This window comes from Nicotiana sylvestris, chromosome 1, assembly GCF_000393655.2.
Source record: "Nicotiana sylvestris chromosome 1, ASM39365v2, whole genome shotgun sequence".
Taxonomy (NCBI): domain Eukaryota; kingdom Viridiplantae; phylum Streptophyta; class Magnoliopsida; order Solanales; family Solanaceae; genus Nicotiana; species Nicotiana sylvestris.
In genome coordinates this window covers 141,747,163-141,768,001 of record NC_091057.1, presented here as the reverse complement: position 1 = coordinate 141,768,001, position 20,839 = coordinate 141,747,163, and the positions used below count along the sequence as shown (strand labels likewise).

General features: G+C 33.6%; 1 protein-coding gene across 1 annotated transcript; it reads left to right on the top strand.

Moving 5' to 3' along the window:
- The first annotated feature begins 2,502 nt into the window (after nt 1-2,502).
- Nucleotides 2,503-13,842, top strand: LOC104231456 (sugar transporter ERD6-like 5). The gene is made up of 18 exons (XM_070168554.1): nt 2,503-2,738; nt 9,862-9,924; nt 10,122-10,211; nt 10,312-10,371; nt 10,458-10,523; nt 10,603-10,668; nt 10,738-10,813; nt 10,897-10,961; nt 11,141-11,233; nt 11,358-11,438; nt 11,528-11,612; nt 11,687-11,730; nt 11,805-11,867; nt 11,950-12,009; nt 12,085-12,135; nt 12,827-12,886; nt 12,974-13,088; nt 13,404-13,842. Exons 1-18 carry the CDS (start codon nt 2,595-2,597, stop codon nt 13,523-13,525), a joined length of 1,404 nt encoding a protein of 467 aa, XP_070024655.1. The 5' UTR covers nt 2,503-2,594; the 3' UTR covers nt 13,526-13,842.
- Nucleotides 13,843-20,839: the final 6,997 nt, after the last annotated feature.

Here is a 20,839-nt window from a genome sequence, read left to right as displayed (position 1 = left end):
TTGTGTTATAATAATAAGTGTTAATTATTTAATTAGACAGAGTATATATCTATGGGTTCCATGCTCGATATTTGAGGCCCAGTAGTAGCTAGCTATCCTAAATTCTTATGTGTGTCAATTTTAATATTTTTACAATTTTGTTAGTTTTATAAATTAAATAATTAATTTTTAATTTGACAAAGTATATATATTTATGAGTTCCACGCTGGATATTTAATTTGACAGCATATATTAATTTGTTAGTTCTGTGTGTTTGTTTTATAAATTAAATAATTAATTTTTGTAAAATATAATTGGATAGAGTTTGTAGTTAGTAGATACTTAAACTACAGAGATTCTACTCTAAAAGACTCTATATTTTACTACACTATAAGGCTCTATATTTTACTACGCTAAAAGGGCACTATTCTTTAAGCAAATAAATCATCTAAACTAAATAAAAACAACAAACATATTTTAATAACATAACATTCACGAAATTACATATAAAACAGTAAAAGAAATTTATGAACATTTTTATTAACAAGAAAAATTATTTCTCAACTTTTAACTATTTTTTTTAAACACTAACAATCTAATCCGGATAAAAATAACATACAAATTTAATCGCAAACAAAACACAAAATAACGTGGAAACACATTCAAGACAACAAATATGCCTTATTATACGAGTTTCGACATAAACTAAATCGGAATACCTCGATTTATGTTTTTAGAAATGTCGGAAATTTGAAATTTTGAGCCCGAAATAAGGAAACCACAACAATATCGAAGGCCTGGGTTGTATGCGGAACCTACAATCTTCACTTTTTGTGTGATGGGTGGGGCCCAATCAATTTTTTCTTAAATCGAGGGGGGGGCGCTGGAAAGGGGTTGGGTTTTTAAATTGAAACCTTCTGGTTTCTGTCGTGGGGAAGAAGGAGAGTTTATATTTTAATAGAAAAATACAGTATAATACTGCGCTTTCCTAAAACACATTATTATACTGCGTTTTACTTTAACGACTAAATTTTCGTTAAACTAAAACGCAATATAATACTGCATTTTAGTTAGAAAGGTAACTTTTTTTAACTGTATAAAAGTATTTTAAGTCTCAAAACTCATTATTTAGGTTTCAGATGCAATAATTAGAGCATTCCATTCAAAATAAATAAATTATAGATAGAACTATTCAAGATACCTATGTACCCTTTCGGAAATCTACAACCGCTACGGGACATATTCATTCTTAGGTGTGTACAAATCGAACTGGAAAACCGTTAACCGAAAAGTCAAACCAAACTAATTAAGAAACCCGATGACGTTTGGTTTGATTTGCTTTGATATTGAGTAAAAAAATCCGAACCAAACTGACATATAAATATATAATTTTTATATATACTTTTAAGATTTTATATAGAATTTTCTATAAAAAATATTTAGAAATATTTGAAATTCTCTTATGAGATGTAATATTTAATAGAAAATGGAAGTGCTCCATTTTTATTAACTTTATATAATGTGTTGTATGATCACTTTCTTATTCAGTGTTATTGAAATGCGTTAATCTCTTTGTTTTTTCATATTCATATGTCAAGATCTATTATATTCTTATATCTTTTTCAAATTTAGAGTGGTATTTCGATATTGAAAAATATTGAAAATTAAATAGCACATATTATTATTTAGGTATCATATTGATTTTTATGTTTAATTATTGAATTTGGTTAACTTTGAAAGCGTACATCAATGGAAATTTATTGTCAGACAACTACAAAAATAACTATCGTGTGATACTAAAAAAATTCTCCTATAAAAATATTTTAATAGATCATATGTTTGTCAATTTTTTTAATTTTTATTAAACATATATTTACTTATAAAAAATTTAACAAAGTAAGATTGACATATTATTCATGTAAAAAAAACCCGAAAAATCTAAAAAATCTGATAAAACCGAATCAATCCGAACCAGTATAAATGGTTTGATTTTATTTAATAAAAATCGAATCAACACGGTCATATACACTCTTATTCATTCTCTTACACCATGTTCATCATAGATATTTTCTTTTTAAAAAAAAAAAAAAAAAACTCGTTACTTGTCTGCTATATAGTGAAAATGTCAGTTTCTTAAAAAGTTCGAAGTGGCTTTTTACATTAAACTCAATTAGACCCTACCTACTTGCTCAAAAGGGGAGAAAAGAAGAAAAAACAAATAGAAAACAAAATAGAAAACACGTTAAAATTTTGAGATAGAGAGAACTTGATTCCCCCCCCCCCCAAACCCCCCATGTCTATCCTGATCTAAAAACACATAAACATGATAAACCAAACCAAAAGCAAGTCCTTTTTTTTTTTTTTTTAATTCTTTTAAAAATACAGTTTTGTGACAAAACTCGTACTCCTATTTATCAAGTAGAATAAAACAGATTAGGTGCACATCACAGCAGCCTATTGCTGACTTTGCAAATGTTGGACGATAGCATGCACATGATGTTGATGTTTTAAAAAAAAAGAACTAACTTGTCTTATTCAACGTTATTTCTTCTTCTTATTTCCTATATGTCTGTCTAGATGAACTCATATCTTGAGCAACTCAGTTATATGGTTAAATGGATAGGGAAAGAATAGAAGAAGGATTTACAACAACTGATCCTTTGCTTTCAAACCATGAAGATACTCCGGCACCGGCCACAGCCGCCGTCGTATTCAGCACCTTGGTTGCCGTCTCTGGCTCCTTTGTTTTTGGTTCTGCTGTAAGTTAATTTTCGTTGTACCTTTACTTTTCTTTATAGTTTGAACTTTGGATTAATTAAAGTCATTTAACTTTGGAAGAAAACGGTAATTTTGATGTCGTTTTAGTATCAATTTTTTGGTAGAACGTACTGTGGAAGTGCCATAGCTGCTATACCCCCACCGAGTTGGAAGTGCCATAATTAATGTTTGGGGGTTAATTATGCACCCCTGAAGTTTTTGACTATTACAGCATGCCTATAAAGTTTTAAAAGTGCGAGAAATTACCTTGAGTGACATTTCTAGATTCTCTTATGTCCGTTTTAAAATAGCCATTCAAATTGGATAAGGCGGGTTTGAGTAGGGGCGGCTCAATGAAATCGGAGGCCTAAAGTTAAACTTAAGATGGTGTGCAGAAATAACATTAATAATGTGATAACAGTTGGACAAATAGACCCACTTAATTTAGATAATCAAGAAAAAATTGTATAGTCTTAACAAATTTTCTTTTAAGGTTTTAAGTTTTCTTTTAAGTATTCCACAGTATAACATTGTCTAATATTTTAAAACTTGAGTTAAATTTGTAAAATATTCATATCTACCAATAAAATATTTGATAACTAGAATCAATGTAGTGTATTGAAATAAAATGTTAGTATTTTGTTAACTTAAAAAAACCTTATTAATATAAATAATTATAATTAATAGAAAAAGTTTTGGGGGCCTTTGACTCTTGGGGAGCTAAAGTAGAAGCTTTAGTGGCCTTAACGTAAAGCCACCCATGGTTTGAGTTGTATTGGTCCTAAATAGAGGGTTTTTTATGAGTTTTATCCAATGTCTTTGAAGGTCATCTTTTATTCTGTTAACATGGACATGGAAGATATGTTCAGTGGGTTCAGTTACAAGATTTATGCGGAAGTGTAAAGAGTTATGAAAAATGATTTATCAGAAGATTGACCGACGAGGATGTTGAAGTTTGGCAAAATGCCAAAGTCCCACATTGGTTGGGAGTTAAGTTTGGGGGGATTTTTCCCCTATAAAAGAAGGCCTAATGTTTAGGATTGAAACACACCTCTCATTTGTCTTCTCATCTGTTTAAGGCATTTGTATCTTCTCTCTTTAGTATTATTTCACTTGTATTTTGGAGTGGAATAAAATATTGGTTGTGTCTGAGGAGTAGGCAAAATTAGCCGAACCTCGTAAATTCTGGTGTTCCTTTTATTGTTGTTTTATTGTCTTATTTATTATTTGGTGGCTGTCATAATTTTTGGTATAGTAGTTGTGACTTATTCACACTATATACATTTGGCTTCCGCAACAATTGGTATCAAAGCCAAGGTACTGTCTTAGTATGCTCTGTGGTTGCAGCATAGTCTGATCTTCCACATCAGAAAAGATTTATCTTGGTAACTGTGTCAAGATTCTGTCTTAGTATGCTCTGTGGTTGCAGCTTAGTCTGATCTTCCACACCAGAAAGGAAATAATCTTGATTTGTGTCGTCAGCTATTAAATAATATTTGTGTCAAAGATGGGAGACAATAAACAAGAAGAATCTACATCAAGTGTCAACAATACGTCATCATTGGCATCTTCGCTTATGACAAGAATTGTGTCAAATGCGAAATTTGCGGTAGAAATATTTGACGGGTCCGGACATTTTGGGATGTGGCAAGGCGAGGTTCTAGATGTCCTTTTTCAACAAGGGCTAGATCTTGCTATTGAAGAAAAGAGACCAGATGCTATTGGAGAAGAAGATTGGAGAATTATCAATCGTGTTGCTTGCGGTACCATTCGATCCTACCTTGCTAGAGAGCAGAAATATCCATACACAAAGGAAACTTCTGCAAGTAAATTATGGAAAGCACTGGAGGATAAATTTTTGAAGAAAAATAGTCAAAATAAATTGTACATGAAGAAGAGACTGTTTCACTTCACCTATGTTCCTGGTACCACGATGAATGAACATATCACCAGTTTCAATAAGTTGGTCACAGATTTGCAAAATATGGATACAACTTATGATGATGGTGACTTGGCCTTGATGTTGTTGGCGTCACTTCCTGATGAGTACGAGCATCTTGAAACTACTCTACTCCATGGAAATGACGAAGTTTCTCTCAGAGAAGTTTGTTCGGCTTTGTACAGCTATGAACAAAGAAAGCGAGAAAAACAGAAGGGCGGAGAAGGAGAAGCACTATTTGTGAGGGGTCGTCCTCAAAGTCAAACGAGGACAAAGAAGGGAAGATCCAAGTCAAGATCCAGACCCAGCAAAGATGAATGTGCCTTTTGTCGAGAAAAAGGGCACTGGAAGAAAGACTGTCCGAAGTTGAAGAATAAGGCCAAACATAACAATGGAAAGGCCATTATGGATTCAAATGTAGCTGATTGTGATGATTCAGACTTCTCATTAGTTACAACAGAGTCATCAACATCATCAGACATATGGTTGATGGACTCGGCTTGTAGCTATCATATGTGTCCCAACAGGGACTGGTTCGTGGAATTTCAAGAAGGAGAATATGGAGTCGTCCACACAGCGGATAACAGCCCTCTTACCTCATATGGCATTGGTTCAATACGATTAAGGAACCATGATGGAATGATCAGAACATTAACAGATGTTCGATATGTACCGGATTTGAAGAAGAATCTCATCTCTGTGGGAGCCCTAGAATCAAAAGGGTTCAAAATCATTGCAGAAAATGGAGTGATGAGAGTATGCTCCGGTGCACTAGTGGTAATGAAGGCTAATCGGAAGAATAATAATATGTACCGCTATCGTGGCAGTACAATTATTGGGACAGCGACAGTAACATCCAGTGACGACAAAGAGGCAGAAGCAACCAAGCTATGGCACATGCGCTTGGGACATGCTGGAGGAAAATCCTTGAAAACTCTATCAGATCAAGGATTGTTAAAAGGAGTCAAGGCTTGCAACTTGGAGTTTTGTGAGCATTGTGTTAAAGGGAAACAGACAAGGGTTAAATTTGGTACAGCGATCCATAATACTAAAGGCATTTTGGATTATGTACACTCTGATGTTTGGGGTCCTTCCAAAACACCTTCATTGGGTGGGAAGCACTATTTTGTAACCTTTGTTGATGATTTTTCCCGAAGAGTATGGGTGTATACAATGAAGAGCAAAGATGAAGTGTTGGGAATTTTTCTCAAATGGAAGACGATGGTGGAGAATCAAACAGGCAAGAGGATCAAGTGTATTCGCACAGACAATGGAGGTGAATACAAAAATGATCATTTCAATAAGGTCTGTCAAAATGATGGCATCGTCCGACACTTCACTGTCAGACATACACCACAACAGAATGGAGTGGCTGAACGTATGAACCGGACCTTGCTGGAGAAGGTACGGTGTATGTTGTCCAATGCTGGCTTGGGCAAAGAATTTTGGGCTGAGGCAATTACATATGCATGCCACCTCATTAATCGTCTACCATCTGCTGCTATTGATGGCAAGACACCATTTGAAAAATGGTATGGAAAGCCTGCTGTAGATTATGACTCTTTGCACGTGTTTGGCTCAACTGCATATTATCATGTGACAGAGTCAAAATTGGATCCAAGGGCAAAGAAGGCTATTTTTATGGGAATTACTTCTGGAGTCAAAGGATATCGCTTATGGTGTCCTATAACAAAGAAAGTAATATTCAGCAGGGATGTTACCTTTGATGAATCTGCTATGGTAAATAAGGTAACAGAAGATACCAAACAAAATAAAGGTGCTTCTAAGCAGGTGGAGTTTGAGGGAAAATTTATTTTTCCTACACAAGAAGCAGAGGAGGAAACAAATGAAGATTACCCTCTGGAAGGAGAGCCAGTAGAGGAGATTCCAACTCAGGAACCTCAACAACAACTTGAATCAATAGCAACCAGCAGGCCAAAAAGAACAATAACGAAACCTGTTCGTCTCATAGAGACGGTTGCTTGTGCAACCTCAATTGTAGCTGATGATGTTCCTACTACTTATAAAGACGCTGTCCAAAGTTCAGAAGAAGATAAGTGGAGGATTGCCATGAATGATGAAATACAGTCCCTTCATCAGAATCATACATGGAGATTGGCCAATCTCCCGAAGGGAAAGAAAGCAATTGGGTGCAAATGGGTATTTGCAAAGAAGGAAGGATTTCCTAACCAAGTAGATGTTCGCTACAAAGCAAGATTGGTGGCCAAAGGATATGCTCAAAAGGAGGGAATTGATTACAATGAAGTGTTTTCTCCAGTTGTAAAACATTCCTCCATTAGAATTATGTTGGCTTTGGTAGCACAATTGGATTTGGAACTAGTTCAGATGGATGTAAAAACTGCGTTTTTACATGGAAACTTGGAGGAGGAAATCTACATGACTCAGCCAGAAGGATTCAAAGTTGCTGGAAAAGAAAATATGGTGTGCAAACTTGAAAAATCGTTGTACGGTTTGAAACAATCTTCTAGACAATGGTACAAACGATTTGACAAGTTTATGTTGCAGCAAGGGTACAAGAGAAGCAAATACGATCATTGTGTGTATTTGCGCAGGCTTAAAGATGGTTCCTTTATATATCTTCTCCTATATGTTGATGATATGTTGATAGCTTCCAATAATTCTGAAGAAATTGATAAGTTGAAGATTCAACTGAAGAAGGAGTTCGAGATGAAGGATTTGGGTGAGGCAAAGAAAATTCTTGGCATGGAGATAATTAGAGATAGACGTTCAAAGAAACTCTGTTTATCTCAAAAGGAATATTTGAAGAGAGTACTTCAACGTTTTGGCATAGATGACAAGACTAAGCCAGTTAGTACTCCACTTGCTTCCCATTTTAAGCTAAGTACTATTATGTCGCCAATGGATGAAGCTGAACGAGAGTATATGTCAAAGGTACCATACGCAAATGTTGTTGGTAGCTTGATGTATGCAATGGTTTGCACAAGGCCTGACATTTCACAAGCTGTTGGAATTATTAGCAGATATATGCACAATCCAGGGAAGGAGCATTGGCAAGCTGTGAAGTGGATTCTACGGTATATTCATAATACTGTAGATGTCGGGTTAGTTTTTGAGCAGGAATACAATCAGTCTGTAGTTGGATATTGTGACTCAGATTTTGCGGGTGATCTGGACAAACGAAGATCAACTACTGGTTATGTGTTTACTTTTGCAAAAGCACCAGTTAGTTGGAAGTCTACTTTGCAGTCAACAGTTGCTTTGTCTACAACAGAGGCAGAGTACATGGCTATTACAGAGGCTGTGAAGGAGGCAATTTGGCTTCAAGGATTGCTAAAGGAGCTTGGTGTTGAACAAAAAGGTATCACAATTTTTTGTGATAGTCAAAGTGCTATTCAATTAGCGAAGAACCAAGTTTATCATGCAAGGACGAAGCATATTGATGTTCGGTATCATTTCGTACGAGAAATCATAGAAGAAGGAGGAGTCACAGTGAAGAAAATTCATACTACGGAGAATCCTGCTGATATGCTAACTAAGGTGGTGACTGCGATCAAGTTTCAACATTGTTTGGATTTGATCAACATTGTTGAACACTGAAGATTGAAGATGAAGACACAACCAAAATTTGTTATTGAGAGAGAATTGAAAATGTGGAATTTTGCCAAGGTGGAGATTTGTTGAAGTTTGGCAAAATGCCAAAGTCCCACATTGGTTGGGAGTTAAGTTTGGGGGGATTTTTCCCCTATAAAAGAAGGCCTAATGTTTAGGATTGAAATACACCTCTCATTTGTCTTCTCATCTGTTTAAGACATTTGTATCTTCTCTCTTTAGTATTATTTCACTTGTATTTTGGAGTGGAATAAAATATTGGTTGTGTCTGAGGAGTAGGCAAAATTAGCCGAACCTCGTAAATTCTGGTGTTCCTTTTATTGTTGTTTTATTGTCTTATTTATTATTTGGTGGCTGTCATAATTTTTGGTATAGTAGTTGTGACTTATTCACACTATATACATTTGGCTTCCGCAACAGAGGAGAATGATTATTAGTACTAAAGGTTCATCACTATGACATCAACTAGCAAATTACGAGAAGAATATTTGATGTACGATCACTTTTCTCGCTCGAACTTATCCTGAATTCAACGTGCGTCTGTTCATTACTAACAGACTTTAGTAGTAGCAAACAACCATTAGTCCACTCTTTAAAATAGCTAATGGATATGAGCGGACCATTACTTTTTAATAGCTCCTGCTTAGTTGGTACTAACTGAGTTTGATTTGCTTGATCTGCTGCTTGTACATCTCTTAAGATTTCTAATTCATGGAGAACCACATTTGGAGCGTTGATTAGGAGGTAAAAAGTGAGCAGATTGGGTAGAATTTCTCTTTTGTGCATCTTAGGGAGCGGACAAAGTTGAGCAGATAGTGAATGATTATCATAACAAAGACAAGAAAAGACAATTCCGCAAGTGAATTTGTGAACAGTGAAAAAAGATACGGCACCAAGGGCTACAAAGGCTTCAGATTTGTTGTAAACCGATGCTAAGTATATTAGATGGTTAAGTATAGACATAACAAATTCTTTTACTCATTAGTATACTTGCCTAATGCGTTCAAGTTTATCCTACATATAGTCCTAAAGAAATGCACCACGTAAAATCTTTCAAGTTGAGTTTTCGTGCACCTTTCCTCAAAACCCGAAATCTCGCTAATCAGAGATGCCCCAAACTCGTAGGGCATAATCCTTGTGTAGAGCCATTAGAACTAAATTTCAAAATATGTAAATAAAATCTTTAACCTTGTGGTCTAAACTAGTAACTCTTGGTTATAAATTTGAGTAATTTTTTCCTAGTTCAATAGAATTACGCAAGTTAAATATTCCATGAATTAATGGCAGGAAGCTAGAAAGCTAAAAGTTTTACTGAATATGGTTGTAGTGATATGATCTAGTCGAGCTCATATTATTGTTTTGTTATTTGTGCTAGCAATAACAGAAGATACAGTAAGCGTCATGTGCTTGATATTTGATAGATATCTAGTGCTAGTAGAGATGATGTACCAGATCAATCTCATATGTTCATGATGAATATATTTCTCTGTGATAACTCTGTATGTAACATAAGAAGTGGAGTCCTTATGACTTGTTGGCCGTTTCATATAACTAGGTTTTATCCAAAACTGAACTAATGTTTCGTTCTAATGCAGGTGGGATTTTCTTCACCTGCTCAGACTGGGATAATAGAGGAGCTAGGTCTCTCAGTGGCAGAGGTCAGTCCAAACATTATCGAAAAATATTATTTTGACAAAAAACAATAGCGTCAATTCTCCTCGTCATTCAAGTCAGTCAAGAAGCATTCATTTCACATGGAGCAAAGAATTTGATAAGGACATAAAGATTTGTGTACTCTCTCCATAGAAGCCTGCGAGAATCTTTAATCTAATTTTTTTAATCGTTACTATTCCAGTACTCTGTATTTGGTTCAATATGGACAATTGGAGCAATGATAGGTGCTGTAATGAGTGGAAAACTGGCAGATCTCTTTGCCCGCAGAGGGGTGAGTTTTTGTTTTGTTGGTTAAAAATTTGAGCATAATAAAAATTTAAAGAGGACATCAACCTTTCATTTACAATCCTTTGTTTTGTGTAATTATGCAGGCAATGGGCTTCTCAGAGATGTTTTGTCTTGTGGGGTGGCTTGCAATAACTTTTGGAAGGGTATTCATCTTATCCTTAGTTCCACCTTTATGTTATCAATCTTTCCTCCAAATTAACTTTATTTTCTGTTATTTTATTGTCAACAGAATGCTTTATGGCTTGATATTGGGAGGTTGTTAATGGGGTATGGAGTTGGCGTTATTTCATACGTGGTAAATGCATCGTGTGTTTATAGAACAAATAAGCTTATCTTATATTGTGAAGGACTCAACTGTTGTTTTCTACACACAGGTTCCTGTATATATAGCGGAAATAACACCTAAGAATCTTCGAGGCGCATTCACAACAGTTAATCAGGTAATCCAGCAGTTTTAGTTTTCATTTTCGATTTCTGGCAACTGAGCTTGGATGCTTATGATGTTTCAGCTAATGATATGCTGTGGAGTATCACTTATGTATGTAATTGGAGTAATCATCAACTGGCGCCTGCTGGCTCTGATTGGTAAATTTCTTTCCTTTCCTTTTCCCTTTAAAAGCCTCTTGCTTCGAACAATTTTGTTGATCCAAAATATGACATAATTCCAGGAACTATTCCATGTATAATACATCTTTTAGGCCTATTTTTCATACCAGAGTCTCCTAGATGGCTGGTAAGATTATACAATCTGATCGAAGTAATTTCAAATGTTGATTCTGATGTATTCAGAAATGAGCATGCAGTTTTATATGTGATAGAAGCTGCATTTCAATTACAAGCAAATGATTTAATATCTTAATCTGGACTAATTCAACTTATTTTAAATTTAGTTGCCTATGTTTTTGTCAACAGGCTAAGGCTGGCCAGTGGAAAGAATGCGAAGCTTCTCTCCAGCGCCTTCGAGGGAAGGATGCCAATATATCAGAAGAAGCTGCTGAAATTAAAGTGAGTTCCTGACTTTCCTTGAGTGAAAGCATTTATATCTCTTTTATTTTATTTTATTTCCATTTCGATGTTTTTATGACTGGAAAGGTAAATAATAATCTGTATAATCTCTTGAGTACTGCAGGATTACACAGAAACCCTTCAAAAACTCTCCGAGGCTAAGATGATTGATTTATTCCAAAAAAAATATGCACATTCTCTTATAGTAAGGCAACCTTTATTTTTCTCTTACTGAACAATTGATCTTTTATCTTCTCTGATCAATAAAAATATTATCCTTACCTATCGATTCAGGTTGGAGTAGGCTTAATGGTATTGCAACAATTTGGAGGGGTCAATGCAATTGCATATTATGCAAGTTCTATTTTTGAGTCAGCTGGTATGTAATGTTCCTATACTTTGTGTTACATTAGTCTTTTGTTATTTGATTATGTTAAATACAAAATATATCAGGTTTTTCCGGTAGGATTGGATCAATTGCAATGGTGATTGTACAGGTTAATTATCTTGACGCGCTAAATCAATTATGAGTTCGCTTTATCAGTATATGAGTGTTTTGGGCAATCTGTAGATCCCAATGCAAGTTTTAGGAGTTCTCTTGATGGATAAATCAGGAAGGCGTCCATTACTGTTGGTAAATGTTTATTAGAACTCATTGTATTGGTTATGTATTTCTCGTTGATGAATAACTTTTACTTATATAAGGTTTTCTTCAGGTATCTGCAGCAGGCACATGCCTGGGTTGCTTCCTTGTAGGATTGTCATTCTTATTACAGGTTTGACGTTTAAAATTTTTATCGTTCAGTTCTTTTCTGTGTCCGATTCATTTTCTGATAAAATGTAGTTCGCAGGATCTTCAACTTTGGAAGTCTAGCCCTTTTTTGGCACTTGTCGGTATACTGGTAATGCGATTTCATTCTTTCATGGTGTCATCCTGGATGCTTCTTTATGTAACATATTTGCATCTGCCAGAAAACTACTCTCTCTCTCTCTCTCTTTCTGCTATCATCAAATATCTTCATTATTCCAAGTCAACTATGGTTCGATTGCAAAGTAGTTGAGGCTGACTATGAAATATACTGGTAATGCGATTTTATTCTCTTTCTTTTTTTATGTGATCGCTCTGGATCCGTCCTTTAGGTAACATCATTTGCAGCTATCGAAAAATTACTTTGTGTTATTGCCGTATATCTTGTTAAGTTTAAATCATAATCAGTCAACGTTGCCTCAATCCTAACATAATGTGTCCAGTTATATGAACCTCTATGTCCAGTCTGCATTATCTAGACTCATTTTATCCGAATACTTATTAATTAGGTGTTCTTTAAATTTTACGTTTATTCATATAGTGACAGAGGAGTCTCTAACCAGACAAAACTGCAGCTCCAACTAGTTGGAGTCGTCTATAATGGATCCTTTCCTTCCATAGAGTTCTATTATTGGCTAATTAATAATGACAACTCTCCATTTGATTTTAATTCCATATCTTCAAGATTTAAGTAATGAAGTATTTCTCTAGTCTACTTTGATCCATAGAGGAAGTTTAACAATGGATTTTCTGAATCGAATCTGTTTGAAAACTGCTGTCTGCAGGTCTTTACTGGATCTTTCTCATTAGGCATGGGAGGCATACCGTGGGTGATTATGTCAGAGGTTTGTAGGTCTCAAATTTGCCATATTAGGTATCAATGTTGGTACTCCAATAATCAACATAACTTAAGCTAATTGTTTGTATCTCAGATATTCCCTATTAATGTCAAAGGTTTAGCTGGAAGCATAGTGACAGTAGTCAACTGGTTCGGTTCTTGGATCGTCTCATATTCGTTCAACTTTCTTATGCTGTGGAGCTCTGAAGGTACTGCCTTGTCCATCAATATCCACTTCTTCCAATCCCTCCACTACAAGAAATGAGACTTCTTTTGGTTACAAACGTCGTCACAGAAAGTGAGAAAGTTAACACAAAAGATTTTGTGGCCCTTTTACTTTTTGCGGCCACTAAAGGAGTCGCCCCGTAAAGTTGTCAAGGAAAATTTCATTTCTTGTAGTGCTCCCAAGTCCCAAACCCCTCTTCACCTCAATCTCAACTCCATCAAAAGAAATAAAGTATAAGGAAATTAACAGACAAAAATTGCATAATGTGGCTGAAAATGTATCTTTGTTGGCGTTTCAGGTACATTCTTCATATTTTCAGCAGTATGTGGTTTGACTGTTATGTTTGTTGCAAAACTGGTTCCCGAGACCAAAGGCCGAACCTTGGAAGAAATACAATTGTCGATGAATTCCTTTACATGACCAGCCATGAATTGTATGCTCTATGTGATACAATGTCTTGGTATAATTTTTCTGTTTCTTGAATCCTAGGAATTTGTTCACAAGTTCCTAGGAAAATTTATCTTGGTTTAGTGCATTAATTAGTTTGAGCACAAGCTACCCTAACAAATGAAGTTCTCAGCAATCAGCATAAAAAAACATTAATCGAAACTTAAATGTAAAATTAATGTGATAGATTAATGTTGGATATGAAGATATGTAGTAAAAAGACATTTGACAGGTTATATGTGGATGGAATATTTATGCCTATTTATAGTGAACTGTTGAAATTCCTATTAGTTGAAATCCCTTACGTACACAGTTTGGATTGTGACACAGTTAACATGAGAGAGAACAAATATAGTGAAAATAACGATGAAGACTATTAGAATGGGAAGCCGGTGAAATTTGAGGGTTTGAGGTAAGTGTTGATTATGTTGTTTAAATTTCGATTATCCACAAATATAGGGATTCTACCTTTTTCAGATTTTTATTTAATTTTTTTTTTTGGTTAATAGCTTTTCCATTACCTCATAAAAAAATATATACAAGCATAGCAAATCACCCCTAAAGTTGGACATTCAGCCCCAACTTTGGTATGCATCAGTTAATCCTCTAAACAACTACTACTGTAAACAACAAACTATTTGCACCTAGCTAAACCTCACATCTGCATCATGGATAGAAAAATTGGATCTTTACACAAATAATCAGCCATATTTATTAATTGTTTACTTTTTCTAACCATATAAATAGATTATACATTTTATACACATATAATACATAAATTATGTCTTTACCGGCTATTTTTAATTAGTGGTTGAGTGAAGGGTTATTTGGGTTAATTCATCTAAAATTTAGCTTAGCTGGTCTGCTCCCTCTACAATGTACATGTCTTATATGAAGAGCTTTGCAATCAGTGCCTCTGGCTCTGGTCTCCTCCTATTTTGGAAGAGTTTTTGGTTCCTTTACTGCCAAATGTAGTAAATGCCCAGAGAAAAAGCCTTTGTAGCTTGCACACTCTTACCATTGCATTCTTTACTACCCATGCTAACTCCTCATTCCAACCCAAGACAGCTATGTTAAATAATACCTTGCCACTTTAGTATTTATTGCCCATATTTCAGTTGCAACCCTGCATTTGAAAAACTGGTGTTGCGTGTACTTTGAATCCCCCATGAGCTTTTTATTTAATTATAGTAATAATCTTGACTGTGGTATTAATTAATGGGTCTAATTTGGTGATAGTCTATACTCTATATAATTAACTCACATTAATTGTAATTTACATAGATTAGATCCCAAGATTCTTTAACTAAAATTAAATCTGTTGTTTAAAGCATCATATTCTGGACGTCTGCATGCTTACGTAATTATCACTTTATCAATCATACCTAATAAAAAGACTACCATAGGCACCACTTCAATCATAACAAAACAAAAAGAGTAAAAGACCATGGCTCCATCATCTCCACAAATTAACACGACAACACTAGCCATTAATCAGATGAATATTATAAATAATTATAAATCCCGGTATGGAGCCGGGCAAACAAAGTCCTATAATCTTGATTTCTTGAGTAAATTAATTTTATAATTTAAAGTCTGAACGTCCTTTTGATCACTGACCCTCTTTTTTTTATTAATAAACTAGAAATTTTAAAGTGTGAAACATGTTTAATCAATACATTCTTTTCCCATAACACCCATTTTGCAAAGAAATATCTTTCTATTCGGTACTTTTTTCTCTCTTTAGAACTTCTTTTTGTTTATACTTGAATGATAGGTTATCATAATCATTAAGTTTTCAAAGTGTTGTATGTCAAATTTTATCGTTGGTGATTAGCATAATTGTACGCTCTCGTCGTACTCGAATCTTGGGTCCGCCTCTTCTTAGGTATCGATACAATGCATGCATAGGTGAGCACAACCCGACGTATTTAGTAAGGCGAGGATTATTTTAAATTGATTAGATTTACACCGACTATAAATCTCCTCCTTTCTTTGTGTTTGCAACTGACAATGTTAGTAAGATCTCACAGAGTTTAAATATTATAAAAAAATCTCTTGTACTCACTACATGTAATACAATTGAATTTACTTATATTAAACAGGAATGCTGAATATATATCTATACTCAAATGCTTCCCTCCTCCCAAACCAAAAGATTAAAATATCTTTTCCTGTCATTTCTTATTTCTTTTCTTCAATATAATTAATAAAGAAAATTACAAAATCAAATGCTTATGACGGAAAGAACAGACCAAACAAAAAATGTGCATTCAGTTTCGCGTTTGAAGTCGATCCACAATATGCAACTAAAAATGACCCAAGCCCATGAAATAATGAAAGAGGGAAACTATAAAAGCATGTTTGCAATTGCTTTCGGGTATCCGATAAATGCATTGTAATTCCTAATTAATTATCAGTTTCGTAATCTTTTATCAGCCAATTTTTATCTATTAGAAATGATTGAGTTTCTAGTTCTCTTTTAATAATTATGGTTGCAAAAGGGCAATTCTAGAGTATTATAAAATTTTACATTTCAATTGATCTTGTTAAAAAAATTAGAAATATTAAATGAAAGTGTAATATTTCAAACCATAAGTGAAGTATTACGCAAATCTTTCACTGCAGTTTCTAAATGGGATTTTTATATACCTATACATTATTGGAAACTTTATTACTTTTCCTACTCAAATTTCAATTTAACTACCTCCTATATACAAATTTACCAATTATATAAACACTTTACGAATTAAATGAGTATCCCTCTATATCAGGAATCAATTATTTCTCATCCTTATTCTCTCTCCCTCCTATGCTCTCTCTCTCTCTTTTTCTTGCGCTCTCTCTCTCTCTCTCTACGTCTTTCTCTATCTCTCAATCCCTAATTCCAGTAATGTAGAGCAAAGGAAAAGAGAGCAAAATTCCACCATTGACGGTCATTAAAAAACTTTGAATTCGAATTTGGGTTTGCAAAAAATATTATTTGTTTGAATTGGGTGTTGTTGCAAATAATTGGGAATTCTCTTTACGTCTCTCTTTATCTCTCAATCCCTAATTCCAGTAATGTAGAGCAAAGGAAAAGAGAGTAGCAATTTCACCATTGACAGCCATTAAAAAGCTTTGAAACTTTGAATTCGAATTTGGGTTTTGAAAAATCATTATTTCTTTGAATTGAGTATTGTTGCAAACAATTGGGAATATTGTTTGAAGTTTATATCTCAATTTTGAGGGTGTTTTGGTGAATATTATACTTGATTTTGGCTGAATTTCAGATTGAAACTCGTCGAAGAAGAAGAAGAAGAAGAAGAAGAAGAAGAAGAAGAAGAAGAAGAAGAAGACATGACATACACTATACTTACGAAATTGTAATAAAGTTATAGTAAAATTGTAGAAAGATTGTATTCTGTTGTTTATATTTATTTTTATTTAAATATTGTGTGAAAGTTGAACAATATTGTATAAAAATTATATTAAAGTTGTATGATATTATAGTTGTATATAACTGGGGTAGAAATAATGTATGAAAGTTGTAGATAAGTTGTATAATACATAATTAGTTGTATGAAATTTGTTTTTACTATGTATAAATCAGATGCAAAATATACCAAAGACATACTGTATAAAAACTGCATTTAAGTGGTATGATATTGTGGTTGCATATATTTGGATAGAAATAATGTATGAAAATTGTAGATAAGTTGTAGATTAATTGTAGATAAGTTATATAATATATAATTTTGTATAATATATACAAATTGTGTAAATACTTTTGCCACTATCAACGAAATTTAATTAAACTTGCAGGACGCTGCTAATGAATTTATCCAGTATGTTCTCTCTCTTTCTTATTACCCTTCTTTTCATTTTATCTTTGGGAATATGAGAAATATTAAATGTTGATCTCTTTTTTGTATTAGCTGTTTAATAAATCATTTTTCTTGCCACTGATAGACTTTTTAGTCCACGGTCAAAAGATCCCTTTCGAGCAAATTAAATTTTTTATGAGAAAACATTAAACCACAATCTAAAATTCTACTATAAATTATTGTAAATGTTAGACCATAGTCTAATATTTTATGAGCAAACTAAAAATTATATGGATAAACATTAGATCGTAATCTGACATTGTTCATAATGATGATGATGATTAGAAAAAAGTGTTTTTTGTAAGAATCATGGTCACGAAAATTTGGAAATAACAAATCATTTCGAAAAAAAGGAAAGAAAAGGTTTCCTAAATAAAAGTTTACCTGCAGCCTTGATTTTTCAAGTAACTCCAGTAGTACTTGTTCCTGAAATATAGTTACATGACGAAAAGCTTAATTAAATACTCCACCTTTTCTTTTTCCTTGATTGAAGGCACAAATAATGAATTTGGGAGTCTTTTAAGATGAATTATATATATTTTGTAACTAAAATATGTTTAGATCGAGTAAATACTAAAACATGAACATTTTTCGTAATAATGTTTCAAATAGTATATAGCAATGTAAAAATCCCTTTCTAAATATCTTTTTCCAATACTTCATGATGTATGTGCGCCTGTGTTGGACATTGTTACTACCAACATACAGTCAAAATAGCACGTGCTAGCCAGTTTTCGGACTGGTAATTCAAAAAATAGCCAGCATTTGTAAAGTTATTGAAAAATAACCATTATTTTGCTACAACAAGGAAAGTTTCAGCATAATATACCGGAGATTGGTATACTTGTGTATGAACTTCCAACATATGATGTTGGAACTCCAACACACGAAAAGTTCCAACATAATATACTGGAGATTGTCTATTCTTATTGTATTTTTTTTGTTTAAACTTTAAAAAAAAAATGTGGGTGTTTTAATGTATGTTTTGCATGAAAGAACAGTAAGGGACTATCTGGACAAAGTGTTTCTGACAATCTTTTTCGTTTCATCTTATATTACTTTCAATATTTGCCACTCAAAATATATTTGACTGTCTTGCAGTTAGTATTCAGTGATCTATTACCTCCGTCGGCCACGGTAATTTCTATAAGAAACAAGTTTGTCTTGCCCAATGACTTGTCAATGTACAGAAAAATTCTCTTTTTTAATAATCCAACACGATTCAATGCCAAATCTATTTCAAATGAGCTCAAATTTAAAATATAACTTTCAAATATCCTAAAAAACAAACCTCAATTATTAAATTGTCAATTAAAAAGGAGAACAAAAAATCCTAAACACAATATACAGTGGTATTTTGCAACTAAGAAAAAGAAGACGAAATCAAACAACTCCTAAACACATTAGGACATGAATTCAAAGAAGAAGAAAACAGCGGCGAAGCTCCAGATGATGGATTATTATATGCAGCGGAAGTAATCCCAATATCAAAATCACATGTAATTTAGACAACTAGCATAAACGGGATTTCACGGGTTACCTCTTGAAGCGTGAACATATCTCTTCAGTTCCATAACTTCTCAATGGAATCTCCATCACCCGCACAATCGTGATCCTCAAACGTTCCACGGTCTTCTACTGTGTTACCCAAATAATACCCGAAAATAGCAATTTCGTGTGGGCGAAATTTCTAGGAAAACTTGGCTGAAAATTTCAGCCACCATCTACTCATCCCTCTAGGTGGAAAACCTTATGTATTTATAGCACAAGTTTTAAGGGTTAAGACCCTTTTCCAAAACCTGTTAGGTTTTCTTTTCCACTAGAAAAAGGATTCCTTTATTTCCTATTATTTAGGCACAGTAGGGACCACAGAATTTAATTAACAAGGCTTCCAATTATGGAATTAATTTGTAATTTTCGAAATTAATATCCACCATAATTAATTACGAATTATTCCACTAAAAATTCGTAATTACACTCCTTATTCAATTTCGAAATTCATCCATTAAATCTTATTTAACTCCCCATGTTAAGATTCAGATACGAATCAATTAAATTAAATTACTGACGATTTAATTTATTGATTATTTCCTTTAGACTTTCGCTTAACTTATTTCATGTGTCGGATACAAAATCCACCGGCCGGGTTTACACATGAAAACTTATAAGCTTTCATAAAGGTATATCATCAATCTCTAAACCGAGACATGGATTCCATCAACTAACTATTACTTCGCCAATGTATATTATTATTATCCAATTTACCAGGCATATTGACCCACGAAAGAATCTCGCCTTTTAATAAATCAAAACAATAATAATATACACAGCTAATAATAATTATATCAAGATTAAGAGTATAAGTACATTTAATGGCTAGAGAGTTTATTTTATTAAGTCAGTATAAAATACTTATCTCTACCTGGTCCGTTCAATACATACAAAATGTACTAGCACAAGAAGTTGGAATTAAACCATTCCCATAATCAAGATTAATTATATTTAATCTTGTGCTACAATCATTCCTGATGGTTTGTCCAATTCCATCATTAGATTGTGAACTCAAACTTTATACTTATAAGAACCGATGATTTAATCTTCCGTGTATAAGCTAAACTCTATACACTAAATCATCTACTATATAAGCAAAGGACACAGACTATTATATGATCTATTTAAAACTTTATTAAAACTGAATAAACAATTATTTCATAATAAATATCTAAACCAAACTCATGGTTAATAGTATATATCCCAACAATCTCCCACTTAGACTTTTAACCATGATAATTATTAGAATATACTATATCCAAATGCATGGTTAATAGTATATGCCCCAACAATCTCCCACTTAGACTCATAACCATGCATCTACAACTTTCTCAGGGCATTCTTTTACATGACTATTAAAAGTCTTCACCAAATAAGGTTTTGTTAAAGAATCTTGCCAAGTTATATCTGATGCAATATTTGTCCAGTAGTACTTTGTCGTAATTATCTAGTTTGGTATTAAACTCTTCAGAGATCCTGTTACCGAAACTATCCCAAGAATGAACACCGAACTATAATTTTCTTTAGCTTTCTCCCACTAAGACGAAGTACCACTAATATTACCTTCGTTACCTCACGACATTGAAATATTAGTGACTTCTTACTATAGTGTTCAATGTTCAAACATCACTCCCACTCGATAAAGGCATATTATGTCTATTAACGTTCTCCCACTACTTAAATGCAATGGAACGTCAATTCTGACGTGTGGGTTTTGATGTTCTTGAACATCTAGTTATTTCTTTGCCCAGTTCCTGTAAAAATAGTTTACTTCTAGGAACATGTTTTATTAAACAGTCCTTATCTAGAAAAATGCATTTGTTTTAACAATTGCCTTATTTTCTTTAGGACAATAAAATAAAGCTTCATT